Genomic DNA, 25589 nt, shown 5'->3' with positions numbered 1-25589 from the left:
GATATGAATCATGGGTATTATTTTGTGCCATGCAGGTATTGAGCCCACAGGTAATGTTGTGATGAAGAAGGCAGTGTTCACTGTTGAGACCATCAGTGCTGGTCAGGGCGAGGTACTGGTTTACGTGGAAGACCCCGCTGGCCACCGCGAGGAGGCTAAAGTCACAGCCAACAATGACAAGAACCGTACTTACTCCGTATTCTATGTGCCGAAAGTCACTGGACAACACAAGGTACCCAAAAGTGTTTACGGTCACCTAAAAAATATGAAATGGAAACCATAGAATGGGACAAAACGCAATGTGATATTCAAAATAAAGTCGGTGCCTCACAGTGTAGAAGAAACTGCCTTGCCTGACTTTTAATAGACTGACCTGTGTCTGTTCTCCTAGGTGACAGTGCTGTTTGCAGGGCAACACATCTCCAAGAGTCCATTTGAGGTGGATGTGGGAATGGCTCAGGGAGACTCCAGCAAGGTCACTGCCCAGGGCCCAGGACTTGAGCCTGCAGGCAACATTGCCAACAAGACCACATACTTTGATGTCTACACAGCTGGTACTTGCAAACAGTATATAATTCATTGTGTGAAAGTCTAGATAAAAATAAATAATTATTAAAAAAAATGAATGCTTATTTTGGTTGATGATGCTGATGATGATGATGATGATATAAAATAAAGTATATAAATAGTTTTCATAAATATAAAATAAAGAAATAAACAGTAATCAACATATTCAAATTAAGCATTTTTTTATTTTAAAATTAAATAACATGCAGGCAAAATATATTTTATTTTAAATATTTTATCTAAAGAAAATAGCGTTTTAAAATAAATACCAAAAATAAGCATTTTGTTTATTTAAAAATTAAATGCGTTTAAAAATCCAAATAAATTAAAAATACAATCACAATTTAGCATTTTATTTTTAAAAAAATAAAGGTAAAATGCCAATGTTTTTTTATATACATTTTATGTAAGTAAAAAGACAATAATCATTTTATTTAATAAAAAAATAAATATAATGCTTATTTTGCTTGTATAATATTTCATCTAATTAATATTTTTCATTTTGTTTAATTCATATGTAATTAATAATGAATAAAAGCAAAATAATTTTTCGTTTTAAGTTATATCAAATTAAATGGGCAAAATAAGCATTTTCCTTTTATTTTTAATAAAAAGATTATTTTAATAATATTATTTTTAAAGTAAATGACATGTACAGGCAAAATAGGCTTTTTATAACAGATTTTCTCTCTCAGGTGCTGGAGTAGGAGAGGTTGAGGTGGTCATTATGGACCCCAGTGGAAAGAAGGACACTGTTGAATGCAGTGTTGAGGATAAGGGCAATAGCAGCTACCGATGCACCTACAAGCCCACTCAGGAGGGCCAACACATCATCTATATCACCTTTGCTGGGGGCCAAATCTCCAAGAGCCCTTACACTGTCCATGTGGGAGAGGGTAAGTGCTAAGCATGAATGTATTCACTGTGAAAGGCAGGAAAAGGAAGTAGGTCAAGAGGATATACACACAGGATTCAGTTTAACGAGGCACGGAAAGGCCATTACCATTGAATATTCTGTATAAAACAATGACAGTTTAGGCTTGTTATCTGTCCTTGCTGCATGTTCTTTTGTCTGCATTGCTTTTCTTGCTTTCTTTTCCCTCTGTTTTTCTTCACTGGAAATTCTGTCTCTCATTTTGAAGGACAAGTGCTGTCTACATCAGCTGGTATCTTTCCTTCTCTCTTTGGATCGACCTCCTTTTGGCTTTTGATGTCATTTCCTGTTTCCTTGGATATATCTTGGGTACTTGACCTGCTGCTTTTGTCAATGTCCTTTTGTTTTCTTGTTCAGTTGCCCCTCACTTTAGGCAACAAACCCTTTACATTTTATAGTGCCAATAAAATTACATGACATAATGTTGGACTACTGATTATACTGACCTGGAAGTGTTTATCTGTCCATGTAAGTGCTAATAGATGTTAGTTTCTCTGGAGACGTATAGACAATGTTAACCATGGTGTTGGAAGCCAAGGAAAATTCCTGTGACTCAGTAGTGTGTGGTGCAGTAGTCAAATGGAACATTAAAAATAGCATTTTATTATCAGACAGTTTTTCCACCAGTATTATTCAGCACTGCAGTCATTCTTACCACAAACACTTCCTCTTGTAAGGCTGTTTGGATCAAGACAGAAAAAGATAAGAATTCATACCACGAGCAGAGCCTAATATCTTTCCTCCAACATGCTCAGTGTTTTCCTTGCTTTTTAAAGAATAGTTTCAATAGAAGTTTTGCTTCCTGAACAGCTTCTAATATCATAGAAGGAAGTAATTGACTGGTCGCTCTGTTTGTAAAATAGCTTGATAACAGTAATACAGTGTATAATGAAAGTCTGTATAGCAAGGAATAAATTTAAACATTAAACATAGTTTTGAAAGTATACTCCTGACATTTTACATGCTAACATGAGACCGTTTTGATAAATAGTGTTTGCACAACTTGACGCAGACAGTTGGTATGTTTCAACACTGTCATGACCATGTAGAGGCGGTTAACCCTTACAAATTGCACATCGTAAATTGATTTTTCCTCATAATTGTGGCTTCATATTTCACAGTTGCGACTATATCTGACATCATGACATTTTGTTTTAAACACTCGTAATTACTGCTTCTATTTCTTCCATAACAAAGTGACTGTTTACAACCCCCATAGGAATGATATTGCAAAATAGAGCAAAATCGTTTTTTATTTATCTTTTTATTTGTATTTATTAGTAATTGAGTGCACATTTCTTTATTTTCTGTGGTAAACGACAGCATGCCACAAATAATGGAGCTTAACATGTATTGAACAAACACTAACTACAAATTGTACTAACTTGATTATCTGTTCTCACCAGCCTGTAATCCAAGCCTTTGTAAAGCCAAGGGCCGCGGTCTGCAGCCTAAAGGCTTGAGGATCAAGGAGACTGCGGAGTTTAAGGTTTACACCAAAGGAGCTGGTACTGGAGACCTGAAAGTCACCATCAAAGGGCCCAGTGAGTGGACACCACACTCCTATTCACATATTCACGCTGCCAGAGCCCTCTGTTTTACTCTTATGCTGCAGTACTAGATGTTTTATGATCTAATTACTCAACTACAGTATTTATTACACAGAGGGTCTTGAGGAGCCCTGTAAGAAGAAGGATCTGGGAGATGGTGTGTACAGCTTTGAGTATTACCCCACCACACCTGGAAATTACATCATCACAATCACATGGGGCGGACAACACATCCCTCGCAGGTAAAACACATTTATATTTATACAGGTGCTGGTCATATAATTAGAATATCATCAAAAAGTTTATTTATTTCACTAATTCCATTCAAAATGTGAAACTTGTATATTATATGCATTCATTACACACAGATTGATATATTTCAAATGTTTATTTCTTTTAATTTTGATGATTATAACTGACAACTAAGGAAAATCCCAAATTCAGTATCTCAGAAAATTAGAATATTGTGAAAAGGTTCAATATTGAAGACACCTGGTGCCACACTCTAATCAGCTAATTAACTCAAAACACCTGCAAAGGCCTTTAAATGGTCTCTCAGTCTAGTTCTGTAGGCTACACAATCATGGGGAAGACTGCTGACTTGACAGTTGTCCAAAAGACGACCATTGACACCTTGCACAAGGAGGGCAAGACACAAAAGGTCATTGCAAAAGAGGCTGGCTGTTCACAGAGCTCTGTGTCCAAGCACATTAATAGAGAGGCGAAGGGAAGGAAATGATGTGGTAGAAAAAAGTGTACAAGCAATAGGGATAACCGCACCCTGGAGAGGATTGTGAAACAAAACCCATTCAAAAATGTGGGGGAGATTCACAAAGAGTGGACTGCAGCTGGAGTCAGTGCTTCAAGAACCACTACGCACAGACGTATGCAAGGTTTCAGCTGTCGCATTCCTTGTGTCAAGCCACTCTTGAACAACAGACAGCGTCAGAAGCATCTCGCCTGGGCTAAAGACAAAAAGGACTGGACTGCTGCTAAGTGGTCCAAAGTTATGTTCTCTGATGAAAGTAAATTTGGCATTTCCTTTGGAAATCAGGGTCCCAGAGTCTGGAGGAAGAGAGGAGAGGCACACAATCCACGTTGCTTGAGGTCCAGTGTAAAGTTTCCACAGTCAGTGATGGTTTGGGGTGCCATGTCATCTGCTGGTGTTGGTCCACTGTGTTTTCCGAGGTCCAAGGTCAACGCAGCTGTATACCAGGAAGTTTTAGAGCACATCATGCTTCCTGCTGCTGACCAACTTTATGGAGATGCAGATTTCATTTTCCAACAGGACTTGGCACCTGCACACAGTGCCAAAGCTACCAGTACCTGGTTTAAGGACCATGGTATCCCTGTTTTTAATTGGCCAGCAAACTCACCTGACCTTAACCCCATAGAAAATCTATCGGGTATTGTGAAGAGGAAGATGCGATATGCCAGACCCAACAATGCAGAAGAGCTGAAGGCCACTATCAGAGCAACCTGGGCTCTTATAACACCTGAGCAGTGCCACAGACTGATCGACTCCATGCCACGCCGCATTGCTGCAGTAATTCAGGCAAAAGGAGCCCCAACTAAGTATTGAGTGCTATACATGCTCATACTTTTCATGTTCATACTTTTCAGTTGGCCAAGATTTCTAAAAATCCTTTCTTTGTATTGGTCTTAAGTAATATTCTAATTTTCTGAGATACTGAATTTGTGATTTTTCTTAGTTGTCAGTTATAATCATCAAAATTAAAAGAAATAAACATGTGAAATATATCAGTCTGTGTGTAATGAATGAATATAATATACAAGTTTCACTTTTTGAATGGAATTAGTGAAATAAATCTACTTTTTGATGATATTCTAATTATATGACCAGCACCTGTACATTTGTCAAGCGCTTTTACCCCATGCGACATAAATTACATATCAGTCCATGTTCTTAAACCCATAATCTTGGCGTTGCTAGTGCCATGATCTCTGGTTTAAACTAGAGGCGACTAAACATTAGACTGAATGTTTCTTATCCCTCATTTAGCCCATTTGAGGTGAAGATCGGATCTGAAGCAGGACCACAGCCGGTGAGGGCATGGGGTCCAGGACTAGAGAGTGGCATTGTAGGCAAATCCGCTGACTTTGTGGTGGAAGCTGTCGGGGATGACGTGGGCACTTTGGGTATGTTCCACTAGCTTGGTCTACCTTTATCTGCCTGTTTAAACAGAAAATAGAATTTTACATTTTGTTTTTAGTTTTATTTATTTCTTTTTTTGTATAAGTTTTGAATTGTAAATCCAGAACAACATTCTCAATTTTGGGAATTCTCCATTCAGGTTTCTCAGTGGAGGGCCCATCCCCGGCTAAGATTGAATGTGATGATAAGGGAGATGGCTCCTGTGACGTGAGGTACTGGCCCACAGAACCGGGCGAGTATGCCGTTCATGTGCTCTGTAAGAACGAGGACATCCAGCACAGCCCTTTCATGGCTGAAATCGTGCCTGCTCCAGGAAAAGACTTTTATCCTGACAAGGTAATGAATCTGGCTTCCTTCTAGAGGTTTGATGTGAAAATTATTCCTTATATGAGCAGTTGGTAGTCCTTATTGTACAGATTTAAATTAGGCTGTTGGTGTCTCATTTGTAATTCAGGTGAAGGCTTATGGTCCAGGTCTGCAGAGCTCTGGTCTGTCAGTCGGCAAACCAGCCGAGTTCACTGTGGATGCCAAACTAGGTGGCAAAGCTCCCCTAAAGATTCAAGCCCAGGTGTGAATCTTGGTTTATTGCTCATGACTGACCTACATCTCTCTAAATCAAAGCACTAACAATTTCTTTTCCTCTCAGGACCGTGATGGAAACCCAGTAGATGTGCAGGTGAAGGACAATGGCAATGGGACATACAGCTGCAGCTACACCCCTCGCAAACCTCTCAAACACACTGTGATGGTGTCATGGGGCGGAGTCAACATCCCAGAGAGCCCATTCAGGGTGGGTAGTAATTCAGATATGGTTAAGATCCTTAGAATTACTGTGCCAACACTTTAATTGTAGTCTCTTATTATAAAGGCATTCATAATGTATTCTGTATTGCATTAGGTATTTTCATAATATTATATGCATTATAATATTTGCATATTTTCCTTGAAGATTTTTGTCTTGTGTTAATGCATTATTTCTCAAGGTGTAACAAGATCATACAATGCATTATAAGGTGCATTACAAGGCATAATTAATGCAATAAAACACTTTTATAATGCATATATAAGCTTCAAGTGTTATTCATACACAAACAGTAATGCTATTTCCTAATGAGAAGTGTCTTAATGTGTTTTCACTGTATTTGTCCTGTAGATGAATATTGGGGCAGGGTGTCATCCCAATAAGGTTAAAGTATCAGGACCTGGAGTGGCCAAGACTGGCCTGAAGGCCTTTGAACCCACATACTTCACTGTGGATTGTGCCGAGGCTGGACAGGGTAAGAGCTTTAACTCTAAAAGAATGATGTGAATTAATATTCTCATGTCTTTTATGGGCAAGGAAGCTTAATGGTCTTTTTTTTTTTTTTTTTTCCCTCCTAGGTGACATCAGCATAGGCATCAAATGTGCTCCAGGTGTGGTGGGACCTGCTGAGGCTGACATCGATTTTGACATCATTAGAAATGACAATGACACATTCACTGTCAAATACACTCCCCCTGGAGCAGGCAGCTACACAATCATGGTGCTGTTTGCTGATCAGGTAAGAGGAGGCGCAAGTGTATGTGGTGAAGTTGTCTAGTGGGGTTTCTTTTATTCAAACTTGTTTTGTTTTCTAGACCATTCCCCTGACTCCCATCAGAATCAAGGTCGATCCCTCTCATGATGCCAGTAAAGTTAAAGCAGAGGGGCCTGGACTCAGCCGCACTGGTGAGATAAAGGGCAAAGACTAACATGGGCATCTCTGGCAGCCTTTATGCTTGTAATTTGTTGTTGAACAAGTAAATTTAGTGTTATTTACATTTTATTCATTCATTTAATTTATTTTAGTGTGACTTAACACATTAAGTTACTTTTAAGCCTAAAATAAACCAAAATATATTGTTTTCTCCCCTCAGTTCTGTTTTTTGTTGCAAGGTGAATTTCTGTAATAGTGAATAGAAATATCTCCTATTTCTCTTAAAGGTGTGGAGCTGAACAAACCCACTCACTTCACTGTGAACACAAAGGCCGCAGGCAAAGCTAAACTTGACGCTCAGTTCACTGGACCTAACAAGGCAGAGGCGGTCCGTGACTTTGACATCATCAACAATCATGATGGCACCCACACTGTTAAATACACCCCTGTCCAACAGGTGAGCACATGTTTGAGATTTCAAATTTCCATGACTGCTGAGGTTTGGTTTTGAGCAGAATATTATCCATTTATCCATTGCGTACTGGTGGAGTCTAAGTGCTCATTTTCTTCTTTAGGGCAATATGGGTTTGAATGTTACCTATGGTGGCGATCCCATTCCCAAGAGCCCATTTGCTGTAGCAGTTGCCCCATCTCTGGACCTCAGTAAAGTTAAAGTGGCTGGTCTTGGCGATAGTAAGTTATCACTTTCCTTGTCTAGCTTGTGACCAATTAAACTGAGTTATGAACACCCATTTAAAGTCAAATGATCTGCTCTTTCTTTTCCAGCAATGACTGTTGGAAAGGATCAGGACATCACAGTCAAGTCTAAAGGAGCAGGTGGTCAGGGCAAGGTTGGCGCAAAGGTTACAGGTCCATCTGGCAAATCAGTGCCCTGTAAAGTTGAACCAGGCCTGAGCCCAGAAACCAGCCAGGTTCGTTTTATCCCCAGAGATAAGGGACCTTATGAGGTTGAATTGACATATGATGGCGCCCCCATCCCTGGCAGTCCATTCCCTGTGGAAGCCATTGCACCCACTGACCCATCTAAGGTGAGGCAGTTTGGAAATGGTGCTCAACCTAGGAATTAAATATTATTGCTGCTTTAACAAGACAACAAAAAGGCGTCAGGAAAAGCTCTTGTAGGGTGTTTATTTTTACAAACTGTAATTTGCTTAATGTTGCATAACTTCTCATTTGAGTGGTTTTGGCATCTGAACCCCTTTATTGGCTTTAGTGGTAGAACAAATGCACTCTTTCATTCATATCCCAACTTCTCTTCTAATGTGTAGGTGCGATGTTCTGGGCCAGGTCTGGAGCGAGCTAAGGTTGGCGAGCCAGGACAGTTTGTGGTCGATTGCACTAATGCTGGTCCTGCTGAGCTGACTATAGAGATCATCTCAGACAATGGCACTGAGGCTGAAGTCCGTATTCAAGACAATGGGGATGGAACTTACACCATCACTTATATCCCTCTGTACCCTGGAGCTTATACCCTCACCATTCGCTACGGTGATCAGGATGTGCCAAACTTCCCAGCCAGACTCAACGTGGAGCCTGCTGTGGAAACCAGTGGAGTAAAAGTGTTCGGACCTGGAGTGGAGGGCAAAGGTATTGTGGTCTTCTCAGCTTTATTAGACAGGAATTCCTTGTCTTTGTCTTTGCTCATTTGGTCACTATGAATGTTCATCTGTAGGTGTTTTCCGGGAGGCCACTACTGATTTCACTGTGGATGCTCGTGCTCTCACCAAAACGGGTGGCAATCATATCAAGACATGTATCAATAACCCATCAGGCAACCAAACTGAAGCTCTGATCAGAGACCTGGGAGACGGCACTTACCAAGTGGAGTACACGCCTTATGAGGAGGGTGAGTTTCAGTCCTCATTTCTTCTGTTTTTACATTTTAGATGATCTTGGTCATCTAATGCTTAACTAACATTAATCTTTAAAATTAATTAAATTACACTCATTTAATACCATTTAACTGTAATCTTTAGCAAATGTCAAAATGAATAACCTTTTTTTTTTTTTTTTTGTACTTTAAATTATAATGTGATGCTTGAATTCATTTTTAAAATCATTAATTTTTAGTTGTTAGTGTTTTATTTTTAATATCATTTTGAGTAACACTTTATAATATGTTCAGAGTAATAAAGTACTTATAAATTTGCAAGCTATTTGTTTACAGCTAATTGTTTATAAACTGTATTTAATACATTAGTAGACTATATGCAAATAGTAAGTTATTCATTCATTGTTACTGTAATTAACAAATTATTAGCTCGTATGTAAAGAGTTAGTGATGCTTTAACAACTTATTAACAGAAAATAGTTCTCACTTTAGATTAGGTCATGGAAAATGGGAAAATGACATTTAATTAAGTCATTTAAACCAACCTTTATAAGACCATTAATTGCATTCATATTCAGTGTTCCTTAAAATGTTTACAAATACATTAAACACAGACGGTTTCCTTTTTTCTTTTTTTTTTTTTTATATAGGGACTTTCCATAGAAATGAGTTATATACTATACGGACTGTATGTTCTTTCCCCTAAACCTACCCCTAATCCTTACTGATGCATTTTAGCAATGTGATCTTATGAGTATTTGTATGTAATTTTATATTGACAGCTTTATTTATTCAATTATTTATAGCTTTGGGGATAGGCATTAAAATGTTTACTATTGTCCAATAAAAATTTTCCCATTTTCCGTGACCTAATCTGAAGTGATAACTATTTACAGTTAATATGTTGCTAACAACACATTATTTATCTCTTTACATATGAACTAATTAAACAATAACACTTTTATTACAGTGACAATGAATGATGAACTCATTATTTGTATGTAGTCTATTAATGTGTTAACAACAGTTTAACTATTAATAGTTTGCAAGTATTTACAAATCATTTTGACACTATACTAATTATAATGTTACCTTGTATCCATCTTAGCATCATTTGTAGTAAGTTTTACAAGGATATGCACCACTTTTAAAATCTGTAAAAATGTAGTATTACTTCAATATTATAGATTGCATTTACGCTAATCTTCTGTTGCATATGTTAATAGGCACACACAGTGTTGAGGTCGCTTATGATAACACCCCAGTTCCCAAGAGCCCGTTCCGTGTGCCGGTGACCGAGGGTTGTGACCCGGCACGTGTGCGTGTACATGGCCCAGGACTTCAGTCTGGCATCACCAACAAACCCAACAAGTTTACAGTGGAGACCCGGTGGGTAGATTCAGCACTCAGCTTTTTGTTTCATTTTGAGCTGCTGTTTCCTTGATCAGATCAGTCACTGTGTCAGTAGATCTGGTTGTAAGGTTCTCTGCCTCACTCCTCATCTGTATCTTGTGCAGTGGGGCCGGTACAGGTGGACTGGGGCTGGCTATGGAGGGACCTTCTGAGGCCAAAATGTCCTGCACTGATAACAAAGATGGCAGCTGTTGTGTTGAATACATCCCATATGAGCCAGGCACATACAACCTCAATGTCACCTATGGAGGCCAACCAATCACTGGTCAGTATTTTTGCAGCAAAATGTAACCGCTTTCCATTTATTACTTAAAGCACATTTTAAGTACCTCGATACCACAGCAAAAACTACTAGCCTAACTAATAATGTTCAAACATTATTAAAGATAAGTGAACTGTCATATAACAGAATATAACAAAGTTACAAATAAAGTAAGGTGCTGGTATCGTCACTTTTTAAAAATTTCAGTACTGACTTTGTATCAAAGTTGGTACTTTTGACAACACTAATTTTATCTTGTATTCCCCCCCCCAAACAGGAAGCCCTTTCTCTGTACCTGTCCACGATACTGTCGACGCAACTAAAGTGAAATGTGTGGGTCAAGGGCTTGGAAACAACGTGCGTGCCAATATCCCACAAGTCTTTTCTGTGGATGCAAGCAAAGCTGGAGTGGCTCCCTTGCAGGTCAGAGTGCAGGGACCCAAAGGTGAGAGCATGACTCAAGATTCATCTTGTATGTTGTGATGTTTTTTTTCCCCCACTCCATTGAATTTGAGGATTGTGACAATTACTGTTTGTCTTGAAGGAGTCGTGGAGCCTGTTGAGGTGGTGGATAATGGTGACCGGACTCACACAGTCAGCTACGTACCCACCAGGGAGGGGCCATATTCAATTAATGTCCTGTATGCTGATGAGGAGATCCCACACAGGTAAACCACAACCTCAGATCTGTCACCACCACCCTTTTACGTGTCTGTAAACTTTAGGTCACATTGTGCTCAGTCGTGTGGTTCGTTCTGTTTCTGTTTAGGACACTCTTGAAAATATTAATGTCAGTCTAGAGTCAAAACGAGTTTTACAAATGGATCTTAATCATCTTATGTTGGTTTTATGGTTTTATCTTTTATTTATCAACCTGGATTTTGCAATAAAAATACCCCTAGAAACTGACATGGCTTTACAAAAAAAGTTTAGTTTTTAGTGGTGTTAAAAGTACTGGTACCAAAGTAAAGTTGTTTTTTAAATGTTTATATTAATATTCAACAGTATAATATAATGTATTCAATAGCAGATTCGTTTTTGCTATAGTATTCGTTTTGGCATTAAAGTATTGCGAAATTTCGGTGGTATTGGCATCGACTACTTGTATTACAGCAGGCCTGGTGCATTTTTAAATTCCCTTGGTCCCTGTCCTTCCTTGCTCTTTATTTCCCCTCTCTCACACACTCTTTTTGGTCTCTTTATTCAGTCCTTATAAGGTGAAGGTTCTGCCCACTCATGATGCTAGTAAGGTCCGTGCCAGCGGTCCTGGTCTGAATACCACTGGTGTGCCTGCCAGTCTGCCCGTGGAGTTCACTATTGACGCCAAAGATGCAGGAGAGGGACTCTTGGCTGTCCAGATCACTGTGAGCTGATGCTTCTCTTTACAGCCATAAAGTAGCTACTGACTCTTACAACCTTTTTAATGCATTGTTTGGTTCTTAATGCTTATTTTAGGACCCTGAAGGGAAGCCAAAGAAGGCTAACATTCGTGATAATCAGGATGGGACGTACCTTGTGTCCTATGTGCCTGACATGACTGGCCGTTACACCATTCTCATCAAGTATGGTGGTGATGAAATCCCATACTCCCCATATCGTATCAGAGCCCTGCCCACAGGAGATGCCAGCAAATGCACAGTCACAGGTATGTAATGCTCAGGTCATATCAGTCAACATAAATGACCAGTCTGTACATTACTGATTACAAACTTGGAGACCCATTTCTGTTTATTTCAGACTGAAATTTTGTGCTATCAGAGCTCTAAATCTTAAAATATATAATATAGTAGGGCTGCGCAATATATCGGAATAAAATCAATATTGCGGTATGTCTTTATGTGATGATCAAATCGTGTTGAATGGGTCACAAACAGTAGGAATTTGGCCTAAGAAAACTAAAGTGAATATATTTTTAAGCTCTATTCGCATTATGGTTACTGAAAGAGGTTTGAGTTGGTTCTTTTGAGGATTATACCCGTGTGTGAACACCCAAGTTTTTAAAGTTTTCCAAAATTGTTCAACCCTGAAAGGATGATTCAAGCTCAAAAGTTTCACCTTTTTGAAATTTGTTTTCTATGCAGATGCACTCACCAACAAAATCACACTAATCACTCTAGAACGAACTCTATTAATTCTTTCCAAATATAGCTATTTACATAATCTGGTGAGAAATTCTTTTTTTTTTTTTCTTTTTTTTTTGCAGAAAAACAAAATTGCAATATCAGTTTTTCTAACATCATGCAGCCCTATTATGGTGATCAAAACACTAAGCAGCCAAACTGCTTGGTGTCCATATTACAAAAAAGAGAGGGCAACTGTGCCTTTTTATTTACCCATTTCTGATGTCTTAAGATAGTCTGCCAGTATACACACTGAATGGGAGGATCAGAATAATCCTGTGGTTTGGGAGCCACTGGAAAATAAATGTTTTGATGACTCTTCACTGTGTTCTTTGAGCCATTTTTGTCTAATCTGAAACTCAATGTTCAGGCTGGTTTTCACAAGGGAAAGGTGTTTTTTTTTTTTTTTTTTTTTTTTTTTTTTTTTTTTTCCTTGTATAAAGTATGTGAAGTTTCTGTGTACTTCTCCCATCTTCATCCCCCACCCAGACACACACGCGCACCTCCTGTGCAGCGCTGCTCACATTCCCATCACTTCATTCCTCACTTCTGTTTTATCTCTTGCACACATTTTGTTGTATTTTGCCCTGATTGTTACTTTTTCACTTTTTCTTGCTCTGCTTCACGGTCTCAGTCTCAATTGGAGGTCACGGTTTGGGTAAGCGCTTTGAATAATGCTCTAGTCGTAGTTTGGTTCTGCATGCAGAATTGCATCGTGTATGATACTAAAGGGCTTATATTTTGCCATCCTATCAACTACTTTAGCTAAGACATAGTCCACATGTACATTATCTTGCGTTTCCTGCCATTTCAAAATGGCTTTGTCTTAAAGTACAATAGTGAATTAGTTGTCGACTGCAGGTGACTAATCACTAACTTACTCTATCAGGTCTTTAATATGCCTGTATGATAGAATGTACATGTACTATATATCTTTCTCAGCTTTTCTCATTTGTTTTATTACTGGAGGCATTGTTAAATGGACAGTAGCGTACTGGAAATTGAGGCAATGGAAAACAGGATGGTGGATCCATCTTTTTTTGTCACAGGACGAAAATACGTCTAGATCAGTGATTCTCAACCTTTTTTTACTCAAGCCTCCATTTGTCCAACACACTATTCGAATACTAAGATATTTTCTGTATTTCTGCTGTAATTATGACATATATTTTCACACTTTTTTTTTTTTTCTTTTTTTTTTTTTATAAATTAACAGAAACGGGGAATATTGATTATTTTAAATTATCCATGGTTAATTTTGTGGTTCCAGAAGATTCAAGAACTGTATGTTATTCAATTAAAAACAATACTTAATGGAAAAAGAGAATATTTTAGTTAACATCTATTTTTTTTTTTTTTTTTTTTTTTTTTTTGGTGTTTTTTGATATTACAATAATCAAACTTAGTCTTTTAGTTTAAAAGCTTATAGATTAAAGTCATGCTGTGGCCCCCTTGGAAGATTGTTTTGGCCCCCTGGTTGAGAACCACTGGTGATGGATCCTACTTTTCTTAAGCCATCTGTTGCCTTGATGTTCCAGACCTTTTGCATCTAGTGCATGGTGGAATGTAACTATGGAGGGATGGGTACTAAACTCCCTAATAACAAAACATCTGCCTGCACATTACTTGTTACTAAACCTCTTTTGTATTCTGTAGGAGCTGGAGTTGGTCCAACTATTCAGATCGGAGAGCAGACTGTCATCACTGTGGATGCAAAGGCTGCTGGGAAGGGCAAGGTGACATGCACGGTGTGCACTCCAGATGGAGGCGAGGTGGATGTGGACGTAGTTGAAAATGAGGATGGAACGTTTGACATCTTCTACACAGCACCCCAGCCTGGGAAATACGTCATCTGTGTGCGCTTCGGTGGAGAGCACATCCCCAACAGCCCCTTCCAAGTCACGGTACATAAATGCCATACAGATCCTTTATTCATATGGATCACGGTATATTCATTTCAAACGGTGGACAAACTCTTACAGGCAGCCTTTCCAGTGGGATAGTGGATTAAATGTACACTGTGAACCTTTTAGTGCAAAACCATCATTATAGTAGCTTATTGTTGCAGTTGCACCCTGGTAAGCATCAACATGCAATTTAAGGGATTAGTTCACCCAAAAATTTAAACTCATCCTCATGTTGTTCCAAAACCATATGATTTCTTTCTTCCATAAAACACAAAAGTAGAAATTTAAAAATAATGTTATTGGTGCTCTGTTGTAGGGATTGGAGCTTTCAAGCATCAAAAGCACATATTTTAACACTAAAATATCATATAGTTACTTGTGTGCTGTATTCCCTTCTGCAGCCTTGTGAGAGCTTTTTGTGGTGAACATTTGGAAATTTCGGTGTAGTTGTTTAATTTCCTCTCCAGTGAGTTGTTAATTGTTGTGACTAGATCATTGGTCTCATCAGTGAACTAAAGAACTGAACAAGTTTGAATCATAAACAAATGTTTGACCAGTTATGTAAATTCCAATTGGTTTATTGAAAAAGAAAAAGAAATTTTTTTTTCAAAAGAACAACTAGTTATGCATCAGATGCTGCTAGTTTCCCCATGTTTCTAGGGCAGTTGTTCTCAAACTCTGCTCCTATATCTGCAGCTCTACTAATTCATCGCAGTGTCATCTGAAGGTTTTAGATGCAGTCCACCGGAGCTGCTCTGAACAGTTTTGTGGTCTGTGTGTTACTTGAATGCTTTGCTCTCACTCGGGTATAACGAAAGCTGCTTTCAGATGATTTAGGTCTAACAGAAGAACACGCACCTCGACTGGACTTTTATGATTTTGAATGTGTAATATTTAAGAAATGAGTAATATCAAAGTTGAGGTAAATAAAAGGACTTCTGTTGTACAGTACTCAAGCTGTGTGAACAGGACATCTCAAAACTCACACCTGTAAGTAAGTGCAGTTGTCAGTCTAATAATAATGAGCTTAAATAGTAGATCAGTATGTTCTACTAAGTTATTGAGGGGAAAAAATAAGAGTGTGTGTGTTGGAGTTTGCTGTTGAGATCCACTGTGCTAGTGCAAATATTAAGACTCTTACATTTTGGCCAGTTCCTCAGACAAAACTAGTGGTTTTGGAAAAATATGAGGGTAAAGAAATTACCTCATTTTGGGATGAGCTATGGTTTTGAAATGTCAAGAATCTTAATCTACATTTCTTAAAGTGGCTTCCTGGTTGAGCAGCTTTGAACCAGAGATGGGGATTGTAATTGGAGGGATTTCATCTTTGATTCTGTTGCCCTGTCTCAGGCTTTGGAAGGTGACTCCCCTGACCAACTAATGCAGCAGACCCAGAACCCGCAGTACGCCTACGCGCCCAACATGGGCCAGCCATGGGTACTGACACGCCCCTCTTTCCTCCCCGTCTCCATTTCCTGCTCTGCTACCGATCAGTCCCCAATCAGTCCTATGTCCTTCCCCTTTTCACCCTCCTTTTTTTTCCCCCTTCTTCCTCCAGGTTTAGGGTTTATTTAATCTTATTTCCCATGATTCTTCCTTTATGTGGACTCAATACATTTTTATTGATTTATAGAATGACAGCCATTTTGGAAAGCAATAAATGTGGGCAATCTACATTTGAACAAAATGGCTGGTTGTTGCAGAGCTTAAGCTGTGTGTTTGATACCGTCATTGTCTTTTGTGTTGGCATTTAGATGTTGTTTTTTGTGTGTGGTACATCATCGTTGGTCACATTGCCACTTGTCTGCTTGGCTTTTTCTCCACCCCCTTCTCCAGATTGGTCAATCACTGACTGATCCTGCCATTTCTCATTAGAATGTCATTCTCTCACAGTGTTGGTGGCTGCATCATCATCCTCGTCATCATCTCCATTATTGTTTTTTTCATCTTTTTTTTTTTATTTTTTATAAAGAGTTCTGTTGTCATGTCTGCTGTGTTTGTGCTCTTCATTTCCATTCATGATATACATACAAAACATTTGTGTCGTCTTGACACCAAAATCAATATACACTACAGTTAAAAAGTTTTGGGTCAGTAAGATTTATTTTTTTGAAAAGAAATTAATACTCTTATTCAGAAAGGACACATTAAATTGTTCAAGCGCCAGTAAAGACATTTATAATGTTCCCAAAGATTTCTATTTCAAATAAATGGACTTTCTATTCATCAAAGTATCCTAGAAAAAAATAAAAAAAAAAAAAATCACTACTTTCACAAAAATATTAAGCAGCTGATGATAAGGGATGTTTTTTGAGCACCAAATTGGCATAGAATGTTTTTTGAAGACTGGATTACTTTAAAATAGAAAAGCATTAATTTTAAATTATAATATTTCACAATATTACTGTTTTACTGTGTTTTTGATAGAATAAATGCAGCCTTGGTGAGTATGAGAGACTTCAAAAACATAAAAATCTTACAGACCCCAAACTTTTAAACGATATTGTATATGGACATTAGCCATGATATGATATTCTTAGGATGACAGTTGAAAATTATTCTTTGTCTGCTGTTGATTTGTTTTTTTTTTCTCATGACCTAGTAAAATGCATTAAACATACAGTGGAATAAAAATTAATATTGAACAAACTAAGCAATTAGTAAATTCAGATTACAAAAACCTGAAACAAACACATTAGCTTTAGATCTTCAGTTTCTGATGGCCATCTGTGTTCAGTGTCCACCTCATGGTTAGTTTTGATCTGTCTGATTTCCCTCTCCTTCCTCACAGGCTACAGACAGACAGCTTGGTATGAATGGACTGGACGTAGCTGGACTGAGACCCTTCGACTTGGTCATTCCTTTAACCATCCAGAAGGGAGAAATTACAGGTACTGTACTATGCAAATCCGTCAAATAGAAATATCCTGACTTGTATAAGATGATTCTCATGTACCCAATGCCTCACAGGTGATGTAAGAATGCCTTCTGGAAAAGTGGCCAAGCCTGATATTACCGATAACAAGGATGGCACAGTCACAGTGAAATACGCCCCAACTGAGGCTGGCCTGCATGAGATGGACATCAAATATGATGGAATACACATCCCAGGTAAAAGAACCTGTACTTGGTCACTTTTGTTTTTTTCCTAGCCATACAAACAAGTTTACAAGAGAATGAAACAAATGAGGACATTCTTTAAAAAAGCATTTGCCTTAATGCTGAATGAATATAGTGGTTCTTAATTATAAAATCTTTGGCTCTCTTCTTTGCCCCCTTAGGAAGTCCACTGCAGTTCTATGTGGATTATGTCAACAGCGGTCACGTGACTGCCTATGGTCCTGGTCTAATTCATGGCATGGTCAATAAACCTGCAGTCTTCACGGTCAACACCAAGGACGCTGGAGAGGGTATAGACGCTCACATCTTTATCTTTATAATAATATGTTATTATTTATTTTCCCTATTTATTTCAAATGTATGCATCAAGTGCTTAAGCCATTCATTTAGGACAGTGAGTAATGTCTCTGGTTTTAACAGACATCTTTAAATTCTGTCATTTGAACAGTCCACAATGAAAAGCTGGTTTATGATTTTTGTTGTGTATTCCTTAGGTGGTCTGTCTCTGGCCATTGAGGGGCCGTCAAAGGCAGACATCAGCTGCACTGATAATCAAGATGGTACCTGCACTGTGTCTTACCTCCCTGTTCTTCCCGGAGACTACAACATCATTGTCAAGTACAACGACAAGCACATTCCAGGCAGCCCGTTCATGGCCAAGATCACAGGTGCTTTAAACCCTGCTTTGATATTTCGAGAAAAGAAACGTCCATTCATGTCCATTGTTTGTGGTGATGTCATCAACTCCGTGTCTGTCCACAGGTGATGACTCGATGCGCATGTCTCATCTGAAGGTGGGCTCAGCCGCTGACATCCCTCTAGACATCGGTGAGCTGGACCTCAGCCAGCTGACTGCGTCTCTCACCACCCCGTCTGGTCGGGAGGAGCCGTGCCTGCTCAAGATGCTCAGGAATGGGCATGTGGGTAAGTGTTATAATGGAAGTGACAGTATGTAGAATGAAAGGTCACATTTCATAAGTGTGAAGTCAGCAGTTGTGCTAATCTGTTTCTGGTATTTTCTCTCAAGGTATCTCATTTGTGCCAAAGGAAATTGGCGAGCATCTTGTTAACATTAAGAAAAATGGACGTCATATTCCTAGTAGCCCCATTTCAGTCATGATCAACCAATCAGAGATCGGTGATGCCAGCCGTGTGCGCGTAACTGGTCAAGGCCTGAGTGAAGCCCGCACCTTTGAGCCTGCAGAATTTATCATTGACACCAGAGATGCAGGTGATGTGGTGTTGGTTTTTTTTTTTTTTTTTATATTTTCGGTATTTGTTTATTTGAATTTTATTTTAATTGTTTGAATTTTTTTTTTTTTTTTTTAATCTTTAGGATATGGAGGACTCAGTTTGTCTATCGAGGGACCCAGTAAGGTGGATATTAACACTGAAGATCAGGAAGATGGCACCTGCAAAGTCACATATTGCCCCACAGAACCAGGAAATTACATAATTAACATCAAATTTGCAGACCAACATGTTCCAGGTATTTACTCGCAGTGCTGTATTTTCAGAATGCCATATTTAGTTGGTCATTTATTGCTGTGTGATTTTAAACAGGCTGTTTTAATTTCACCCATTGTTTCTCCAACAGGAAGTGCTTTTACCGTGAAAGTGACAGGAGAAGGTCGGATGAAGGAGAGCATCACCCGCAGAAGAAGAGCTGCATCTGTGGCCAATGTTGGCAGCCAGTGCGACCTCAGTCTGAAGATCCCTGGTAGGACTTGTATGAAAAATAACATTAACATAATCATTATTAACAATCCCCTCCTCTAATATACCTACATTTGTTGCCCTCTGTACTTTTGGTCCACAGAGATCAGCATCGCAGACATGACCGCTCAGGTGACCAGCCCATCTGGCAAAGTACACAAGGCTGAGATCATGGAGGGAGAAAACAACACGTACTGCATTCGCTTCGTGCCCACAGAGATGGGTGTGCACACAGTCAGTGTGAAATATCAAGGTCAACATGTACCCGGATCCCCCTTCCAGTTCACCGTGGGTCCTCTTGGAGAGGGAGGCGCCCATAAGGTCCGTGCTGGAGGCCCAGGATTAGAGAGAGCAGAGGCGGGTGTACCAGGTATGATTTGACCAGCATGTCAAATTAGTTTTAGTGCCTAAAGATGCGGACAAAAAAGAATCATTGACTGTTGTCAATAGTGTAGCACAGTTCACACAGAAGTCACTTTCGAACAAAGTAGGTTTCTGTTGGTCAATGTCGCAAATTCATGTGAACAACTTGACACTTTGAGAAATCTGCATGTGGTGGAAATATTTTGCCTTCATGCAAAAATCCAGATCATGTGAGAACCTGTTGAAATGACTGGATTTTTCCACACGCAATTCACCGAACAACCGTGAATGTGACCGCAGTTTAATCCCTCATGTTTTCCCCATGTACAGCTGAGTTCAGCATTTGGACCCGTGAAGCAGGAGCTGGCGGTCTGTCCATCGCAGTGGAGGGACCTAGTAAGGCAGAGATTGCTTTTGAAGACCGCAAGGATGGATCCAGCGGTGTCTCCTACATTGTCCAGGAGCCTGGTGAGGCTTTTGTTCTTGACTCATGCTTTATACAACTCATTTATACTTTAGGAAGTTTGTTTACCCTCATGGTTAGTTGTAAGAGTCAAAGCTGACTGGTCTCCATCTGTTTTAGGTGATTACGAAGTGTCCATCAGGTTCAATGATGAGCACATCCCTGACAGTCCATTTGTGGTGCCCGTGGCCTCTCCATCTGATGATGCCCGCCGTCTCACTGTTGCTAGTCTTCAGGTGAGGCTTCGAGAAAGACAGACATTTGTCCACCCAAAACAACTCAGTCAACCCTTGGCACAGCAGCTGCAATGACAATGAAAACAGTACTATGACATGAAACAAAGTTTGATTTGCTTTAATGTGAGTTATAACACATAATATCAAGTACGAACAGAAAAGGAGAGGTAATTGTTGCACTACACCACATGCTCTCAGATACATGCACACATTTGGTAGCTGCATATGATAAATGGGTAGATCTTTTACTGCGTCTGGAAAATGTTTCAGTTGATAATGTTGAAACTCAAAAGGTTGCATGCACCAATCACACCAAACAGGCCACAGTTATCCATTGCTGCTGTGTTCAAGGGATGTGCTGGGGTTTCTGGGATACTGAAGGACTGTTTGTGTTTCTCGTGCCTTGTCCTAAAGGCTCCCAACAGCCCTACCTCCAACACGGATGGAAGTGATAGGCTAAAGGGTTAAAGAGGGCAAAAGAGGCTTCTTTATTTTTCTGTTCTTTGCCTTTATACTACTCCATTTTGTGTATTGCTGGGGGTGGAGGGCTTTCATTTCTTGGTCTCCTCAAAGCCTCTCTCTTTAACCCTGTTAGCCTGAAGGTAAGAGATGTAGAGTCACATTAGGTGAAGAACGTGTTTGCTGAACGGCAGACTTTTATGCAATTTTTGATCCCGAGTTGAGTGTGCAGTGTCATGTTAATGCAGGAGTCCGGATTAAAGGTGAACCAGCCGGCCTCTTTTGCTGTGAGCCTAAACGGAGCGAAGGGAGTCATCGATGCCAAAGTTCACAGTCCATCCGGAGCACTTGAAGAGTGCTGTGTCACAGAGATCGATGAAGGTAACAATGGGTTGAAGGCTTGTTTCTTGCACTGTAAATGGTCCAATAAATCACTGAGGTATTTCCATCTTTTGGGGAAATGAAGCACCCAGGAGAAAGATTAAGGGGCTGTTCACATGTCGTGCTCAAGTTCGTTATTTTAAATGTAGATGCGCGACAAGCATGCTCAAATAGAGACACTATGCCGAGACGCTCATGCAGTGCAGCGCGCTCGTTTTTCCAGGCACATCTACGCTACAGCAACATGAGAATCTCAAGCACACCGCAGGTCATGTGACAAGAACAAATCAATCCGCTTCGCCCTTTCCGTAACAACATTGAATGCTCAGCCTAGATGGACAAGCAGCTTATCTTAGCTGTACAGGCCGCATTTCTTTTTCTCTATTATATATATCCATAAATATGTCTAGTAGTAGAGCTAATGCAAGGGCAGGAAATCCATTTATCCTTTGCTGAAATTTCCTCGTCTTCATGGAGAACGTGGTTCATAATTTCTTTGCAACTTTGGAAAGAAGAAAGTGTTGCGGCTGGCGTTTTCCACGCATTTTGAACTTTCCCCTAAGAGCTTCAAAAAGGACATGATATTATATACACGATTTAAACAATATTAGTTTGATTGGCACCAACATTACACCAACCTTGCAGGTTAGCCTAGTGTTGAAGTTTTAGCAAAACTAGTTGTGATTTGACTGATCTTCAGCTGGTTTCCTCTTACCTTCTTTCTCACAGATAAGTATGCTGTGAGATTCATCCCCAGGGAGAATGGCCTGTACCTGATAGATGTGAAATTCAATGGTTCCCACATCCCCGGAAGCCCCTTCAAGATCCGTGTTGGTGAGATGGGCCAGGCTGGAGACCCAGGAATGGTGTCTGCTTATGGAGCTGGTCTAGAAGGAGGCAGCACTGGTATAAAGAACTTTTGTATATCATGTACAATGTGATTCTATAGTTGTCAATGTTCAGCTGAACTGAACTAAACTGACCCCACACCACTACCTCTTCAGGATCGCCATGTGAATTCATTGTGAACACAAGTTCAGCTGGCCCAGGTGCTTTAGCAGTGACCATTGATGGGCCTTCCAAGGTCAAGATGGACTGTCAGGAATGCCCAGAGGGCTACAAGGTCACCTACACACCCATGGCCCCTGGAAACTACCTAATTTCTATCAAATATGGTGGACCATATCATATTGTTGGCAGCCCATTCAAAGCAAAAATTACAGGTACTTACAACTTGTCAACATCAGTGTTTTATCATGGTATCAAATTGGTGATGGATGGAAACTTGTAGTTGTGTGTAATTTCGAATGTGTCCTTTGCAGGCTCTCGATTGGTCAATAGCCACAGCATGCACGAGACATCATCAGTTCTAGTTGACCCTGTGACCCGCAGCGTGACAACCAGCCAGCAGGCAGCGCCAGGATGGGCCAGCTCCGACGCCAGTCGTGTAGTTGCCAAGGGTCTGGGACTCAACAAGGGCTTCATAGGACAGAAGAACACTTTCAGTGTGGACTGTAGTAAAGCAGGTATGGGCCAGAAATATCTTTTCGTTTTAATTTTCCCCAGTTCCTATTAATTGCCAATATTTGACTATATATTATGCCCCTACAGGGAGGAACATGCTCCTGGTTGGAGTGGACGGACCCAAAGTGCCCTGCGAGGAGATCTTGGTGAAACACTTGGGTAACCGTCTCTATAATGTGTCCTACCAGCTGAAGGAGAAAGGAGAGTACATCCTGGTGGTTAAATGGGGCGATGAGCACATCCCTGGGAGCCCGTATCACATCACTGTCTAATGTCCCTCCACCAAAACACCATCTGAGGCTCCTTCCAGCATCAAATACATGAACACTGAAAACTCTCTCGTCCTTTTTCCTCTATATGATCCTCTCATCCAGTATTTTTCTGCACCACTATTCAGTTTTCAAGCAAGAGAGGGATTTAAAAGAAGCACCTTGTCACTGTATGCCAGTCATTTTTGGATCCTGTTACATTTGCTGCATTCAGTAATCAATTAAAGCAGAGGGTCCTGGTGGCTTTTGCTCAGTGTTTGGTTTACACCAGTTTGTTACTGTTCTTGTCCCTAACACAGAGTAGCTGCTACTATGTTTTTTGCCTGGTTTAGGAGACTGCTGTTCCAGTCGTAACTGTACAGAGTAACCATTTCTAGTAGCAGGAGAAATATAGATGTGATTCAGCCGCTTGTTTAACACAGATTTGTTTTCATTTAACTTACCATGGGGTGAAGTGACGCTTAACCATAGACTGAATTAACACTGGTGCCAAAGCTCTGTGGGTCTGCCCTGTGTGTTTTGAATATTTTACAGTCTTACAGAGCTGCATATTGCCTCCATTTGACCATTAAGACATTTTTGAAAATGTCAATTAGATGCTTTTTAAAATGGGGATTGTGTGCCAAGTTATTTAGCAACACCAAAGGGAAATTACGTGGCAGAATAAAGGTGATGCAGGCAATGTCATTTGGCTCAAGGTGTAGTGAAAGGGAGATTATTGATGCATACTGCTTGGCGAGTTATTGCTGGTAATGTAATGTAGTCTTAATATTTGTTTGGCAAAACGTCACTCACTCGCTCTCACTTTGTCAGCTCTTTAGCCCTTTGTGCTCTATTGTCAATGTATAATCAGTATTCCAGAATTTAAAAAAAAAAAAAAAAGTTGTTTAAAAAAAAAAAAGTTTTGACTTGCAGTATTTTGATACACAATAAAGTTGTCTTAACTATTTTTCTGTCATGTAAGATGTGTAAATGTCTTCATTTTCTGATGTCTGTGTGTGGTTTAGAGTTGCCTTTCGATTCATCTTTCCTCAGAGTTTGATTACATTTTAATGAGTGAAGCGTTCAAGGAAATGTAAATTATAACTGGGGATCTCTATATATTGAGTGTACATGGTATTGCAAATGATGTAAATTATTCATTTAACAAATCACCCCCTCCCCCGTTTCACTCAAATATACGTCATAAAAAGGAAAAATATGACAATCGCGACTTCCTACCTACCAGTCTTGATAAACAGGCACAAAAAGTAAACAAACTGCTGACAGTTATTGCTTAGTTACTGATACATCAAAACACATAAACGGTCTCCTGGTGAAATCTTTTGAGTCACTCTAAATCAGGTTGACGCCCGTCACTGGCATGCAGCTGAGTCAAGACAGTCAAAATACTTAAACCGCTGTACTCTGCCCATATTTGGTATGACACGCCCAGGTCTGTAACCATAGTTTCCAGCCCCCCTAGTGAGGGGGTTTGTTGGCCCCAGAAATGTTTTACCACCTAGTGAAGGCCCTTTATTTTTATTTAAATAAATATGGTGACTCGTGAGCCCCAGAAAATTGTTACCACCTAGTGAAGGACCTTTACTTTGATTTAAATAAATATGGCGATTTGAGAGGCTTGTTTACAACATTTGACAAAATAATTTACACAGGTAGCTCTGCTCAAGCGGTTCTGGTTAAAAATGAAAGAGAAGCTACCGGTCAGAGAAACGTAACAGTAATGCTGAATCGTGTTATCTGTTCATGCCAACGCGAAAACAAATAAAAAACAGTTTGGGTTTCCTCTACCTTCAAAAACTTAAAAGACCTCTTTGAGTAGTTGCCCCCCAGCGGTAGAGAGGTGTACTGCATGTCGGTTTCGTTTTGAGCCAATAAGAATTTCTCTTTTGCTGTAAAACAGAGCAAATTTCGACTGTTCATGGGTTTTTTTTTTTTTTTTTTTTTTCAAGCTCCAAAAAGGATTTTAAGTCACCCTAAATTTATCAGAAGAGTGGCACAAATTATGCGCTATAAGTGATATGATCACTGAACTGACTGAAATTTAGGTTATTCACAGAAAATCTTGACATCCTTCTAATTTCTGTTTACGACGTATATAATTAAGTCAGATATTTTCAATTCTGAGCCAGTTCGTGAATCAGACTTGATCCAGTTCTCAAATTTAACTCATTTTCCAGTTGCAGCACACGAGATAAAAATCATTTTTCACTTATCATTATCCTTTTTTGGTCATACTAGCCTACATTTATCTCTGTACTCGTTTGTTTTGGACTGAGTACAGTGACAATTATAATACCTTTCAAAGGTTTGGGGTTAGTAAGAATTTTATTGTTTTTGAAAGAAGTTTGCAAGAAGACTGTATTAATTTGATCAAAAATACAATAAAAACGGTAATATAGCGAAATATTTTTAAAAGTTAAAATAACTTTTATTTTAATATATTATAGGATAAATGTAATTTAGTTTTGTGATGGTAAAGCTGAATTTTCAGTATCCATTGCTCGTCTTCAGTGTCACATGACCCTTCAAAAATCATTCTAATGTACTGATTTGATAGAAACGTTTACACAATGTTATCAGTGTTGAAAACAGTTGTGC

At 39.4% G+C, this 25589-nt stretch overlaps 1 protein-coding gene across 1 annotated transcript in view; it reads left to right on the top strand.

Moving 5' to 3' along the window:
• Positions 1-23951, top strand: part of flna (filamin A, alpha (actin binding protein 280)) — a 41760-nt gene extending 17809 nt beyond the window's left edge. Inside the window, exons 6-47 of the mRNA XM_051879765.1 lie at positions 36-232; positions 392-554; positions 1263-1463; positions 2908-3045; positions 3167-3293; positions 5075-5211; positions 5367-5563; positions 5682-5795; positions 5874-6017; positions 6381-6504; positions 6608-6768; positions 6845-6935; positions 7191-7360; positions 7479-7596; positions 7690-7952; positions 8193-8511; positions 8597-8770; positions 9982-10144; positions 10273-10433; positions 10708-10875; positions 10975-11098; positions 11638-11794; positions 11886-12075; positions 13185-13208; positions 14207-14454; positions 15808-15894; positions 17249-17348; positions 17428-17568; positions 17739-17867; positions 18072-18245; positions 18340-18501; positions 18605-18808; positions 18914-19066; positions 19175-19297; positions 19397-19663; positions 19987-20124; positions 20240-20355; positions 21063-21195; positions 21925-22101; positions 22200-22418; positions 22518-22721; positions 22807-23951. Of these exons, the coding sequence (XP_051735725.1) occupies positions 36-232; positions 392-554; positions 1263-1463; positions 2908-3045; positions 3167-3293; positions 5075-5211; positions 5367-5563; positions 5682-5795; positions 5874-6017; positions 6381-6504; positions 6608-6768; positions 6845-6935; positions 7191-7360; positions 7479-7596; positions 7690-7952; positions 8193-8511; positions 8597-8770; positions 9982-10144; positions 10273-10433; positions 10708-10875; positions 10975-11098; positions 11638-11794; positions 11886-12075; positions 13185-13208; positions 14207-14454; positions 15808-15894; positions 17249-17348; positions 17428-17568; positions 17739-17867; positions 18072-18245; positions 18340-18501; positions 18605-18808; positions 18914-19066; positions 19175-19297; positions 19397-19663; positions 19987-20124; positions 20240-20355; positions 21063-21195; positions 21925-22101; positions 22200-22418; positions 22518-22721; positions 22807-22991 (6785 nt within the window). The 3' untranslated portion in view covers positions 22992-23951. The remainder of the gene's footprint in view (positions 1-35; positions 233-391; positions 555-1262; positions 1464-2907; positions 3046-3166; positions 3294-5074; positions 5212-5366; positions 5564-5681; positions 5796-5873; positions 6018-6380; positions 6505-6607; positions 6769-6844; positions 6936-7190; positions 7361-7478; positions 7597-7689; positions 7953-8192; positions 8512-8596; positions 8771-9981; positions 10145-10272; positions 10434-10707; positions 10876-10974; positions 11099-11637; positions 11795-11885; positions 12076-13184; positions 13209-14206; positions 14455-15807; positions 15895-17248; positions 17349-17427; positions 17569-17738; positions 17868-18071; positions 18246-18339; positions 18502-18604; positions 18809-18913; positions 19067-19174; positions 19298-19396; positions 19664-19986; positions 20125-20239; positions 20356-21062; positions 21196-21924; positions 22102-22199; positions 22419-22517; positions 22722-22806) is intronic.
• Positions 23952-25589: the final 1638 nt, after the last annotated feature.

Source organism: Ctenopharyngodon idella, chromosome 22 (genome assembly GCF_019924925.1).
Source record: "Ctenopharyngodon idella isolate HZGC_01 chromosome 22, HZGC01, whole genome shotgun sequence".
NCBI classification, from domain to species: Eukaryota; Metazoa; Chordata; class Actinopteri; order Cypriniformes; family Xenocyprididae; genus Ctenopharyngodon; species Ctenopharyngodon idella.
The sequence above is the reverse complement of the archived record's forward strand: the minus strand, read 5'-3'. Positions and strand labels throughout refer to the sequence as shown.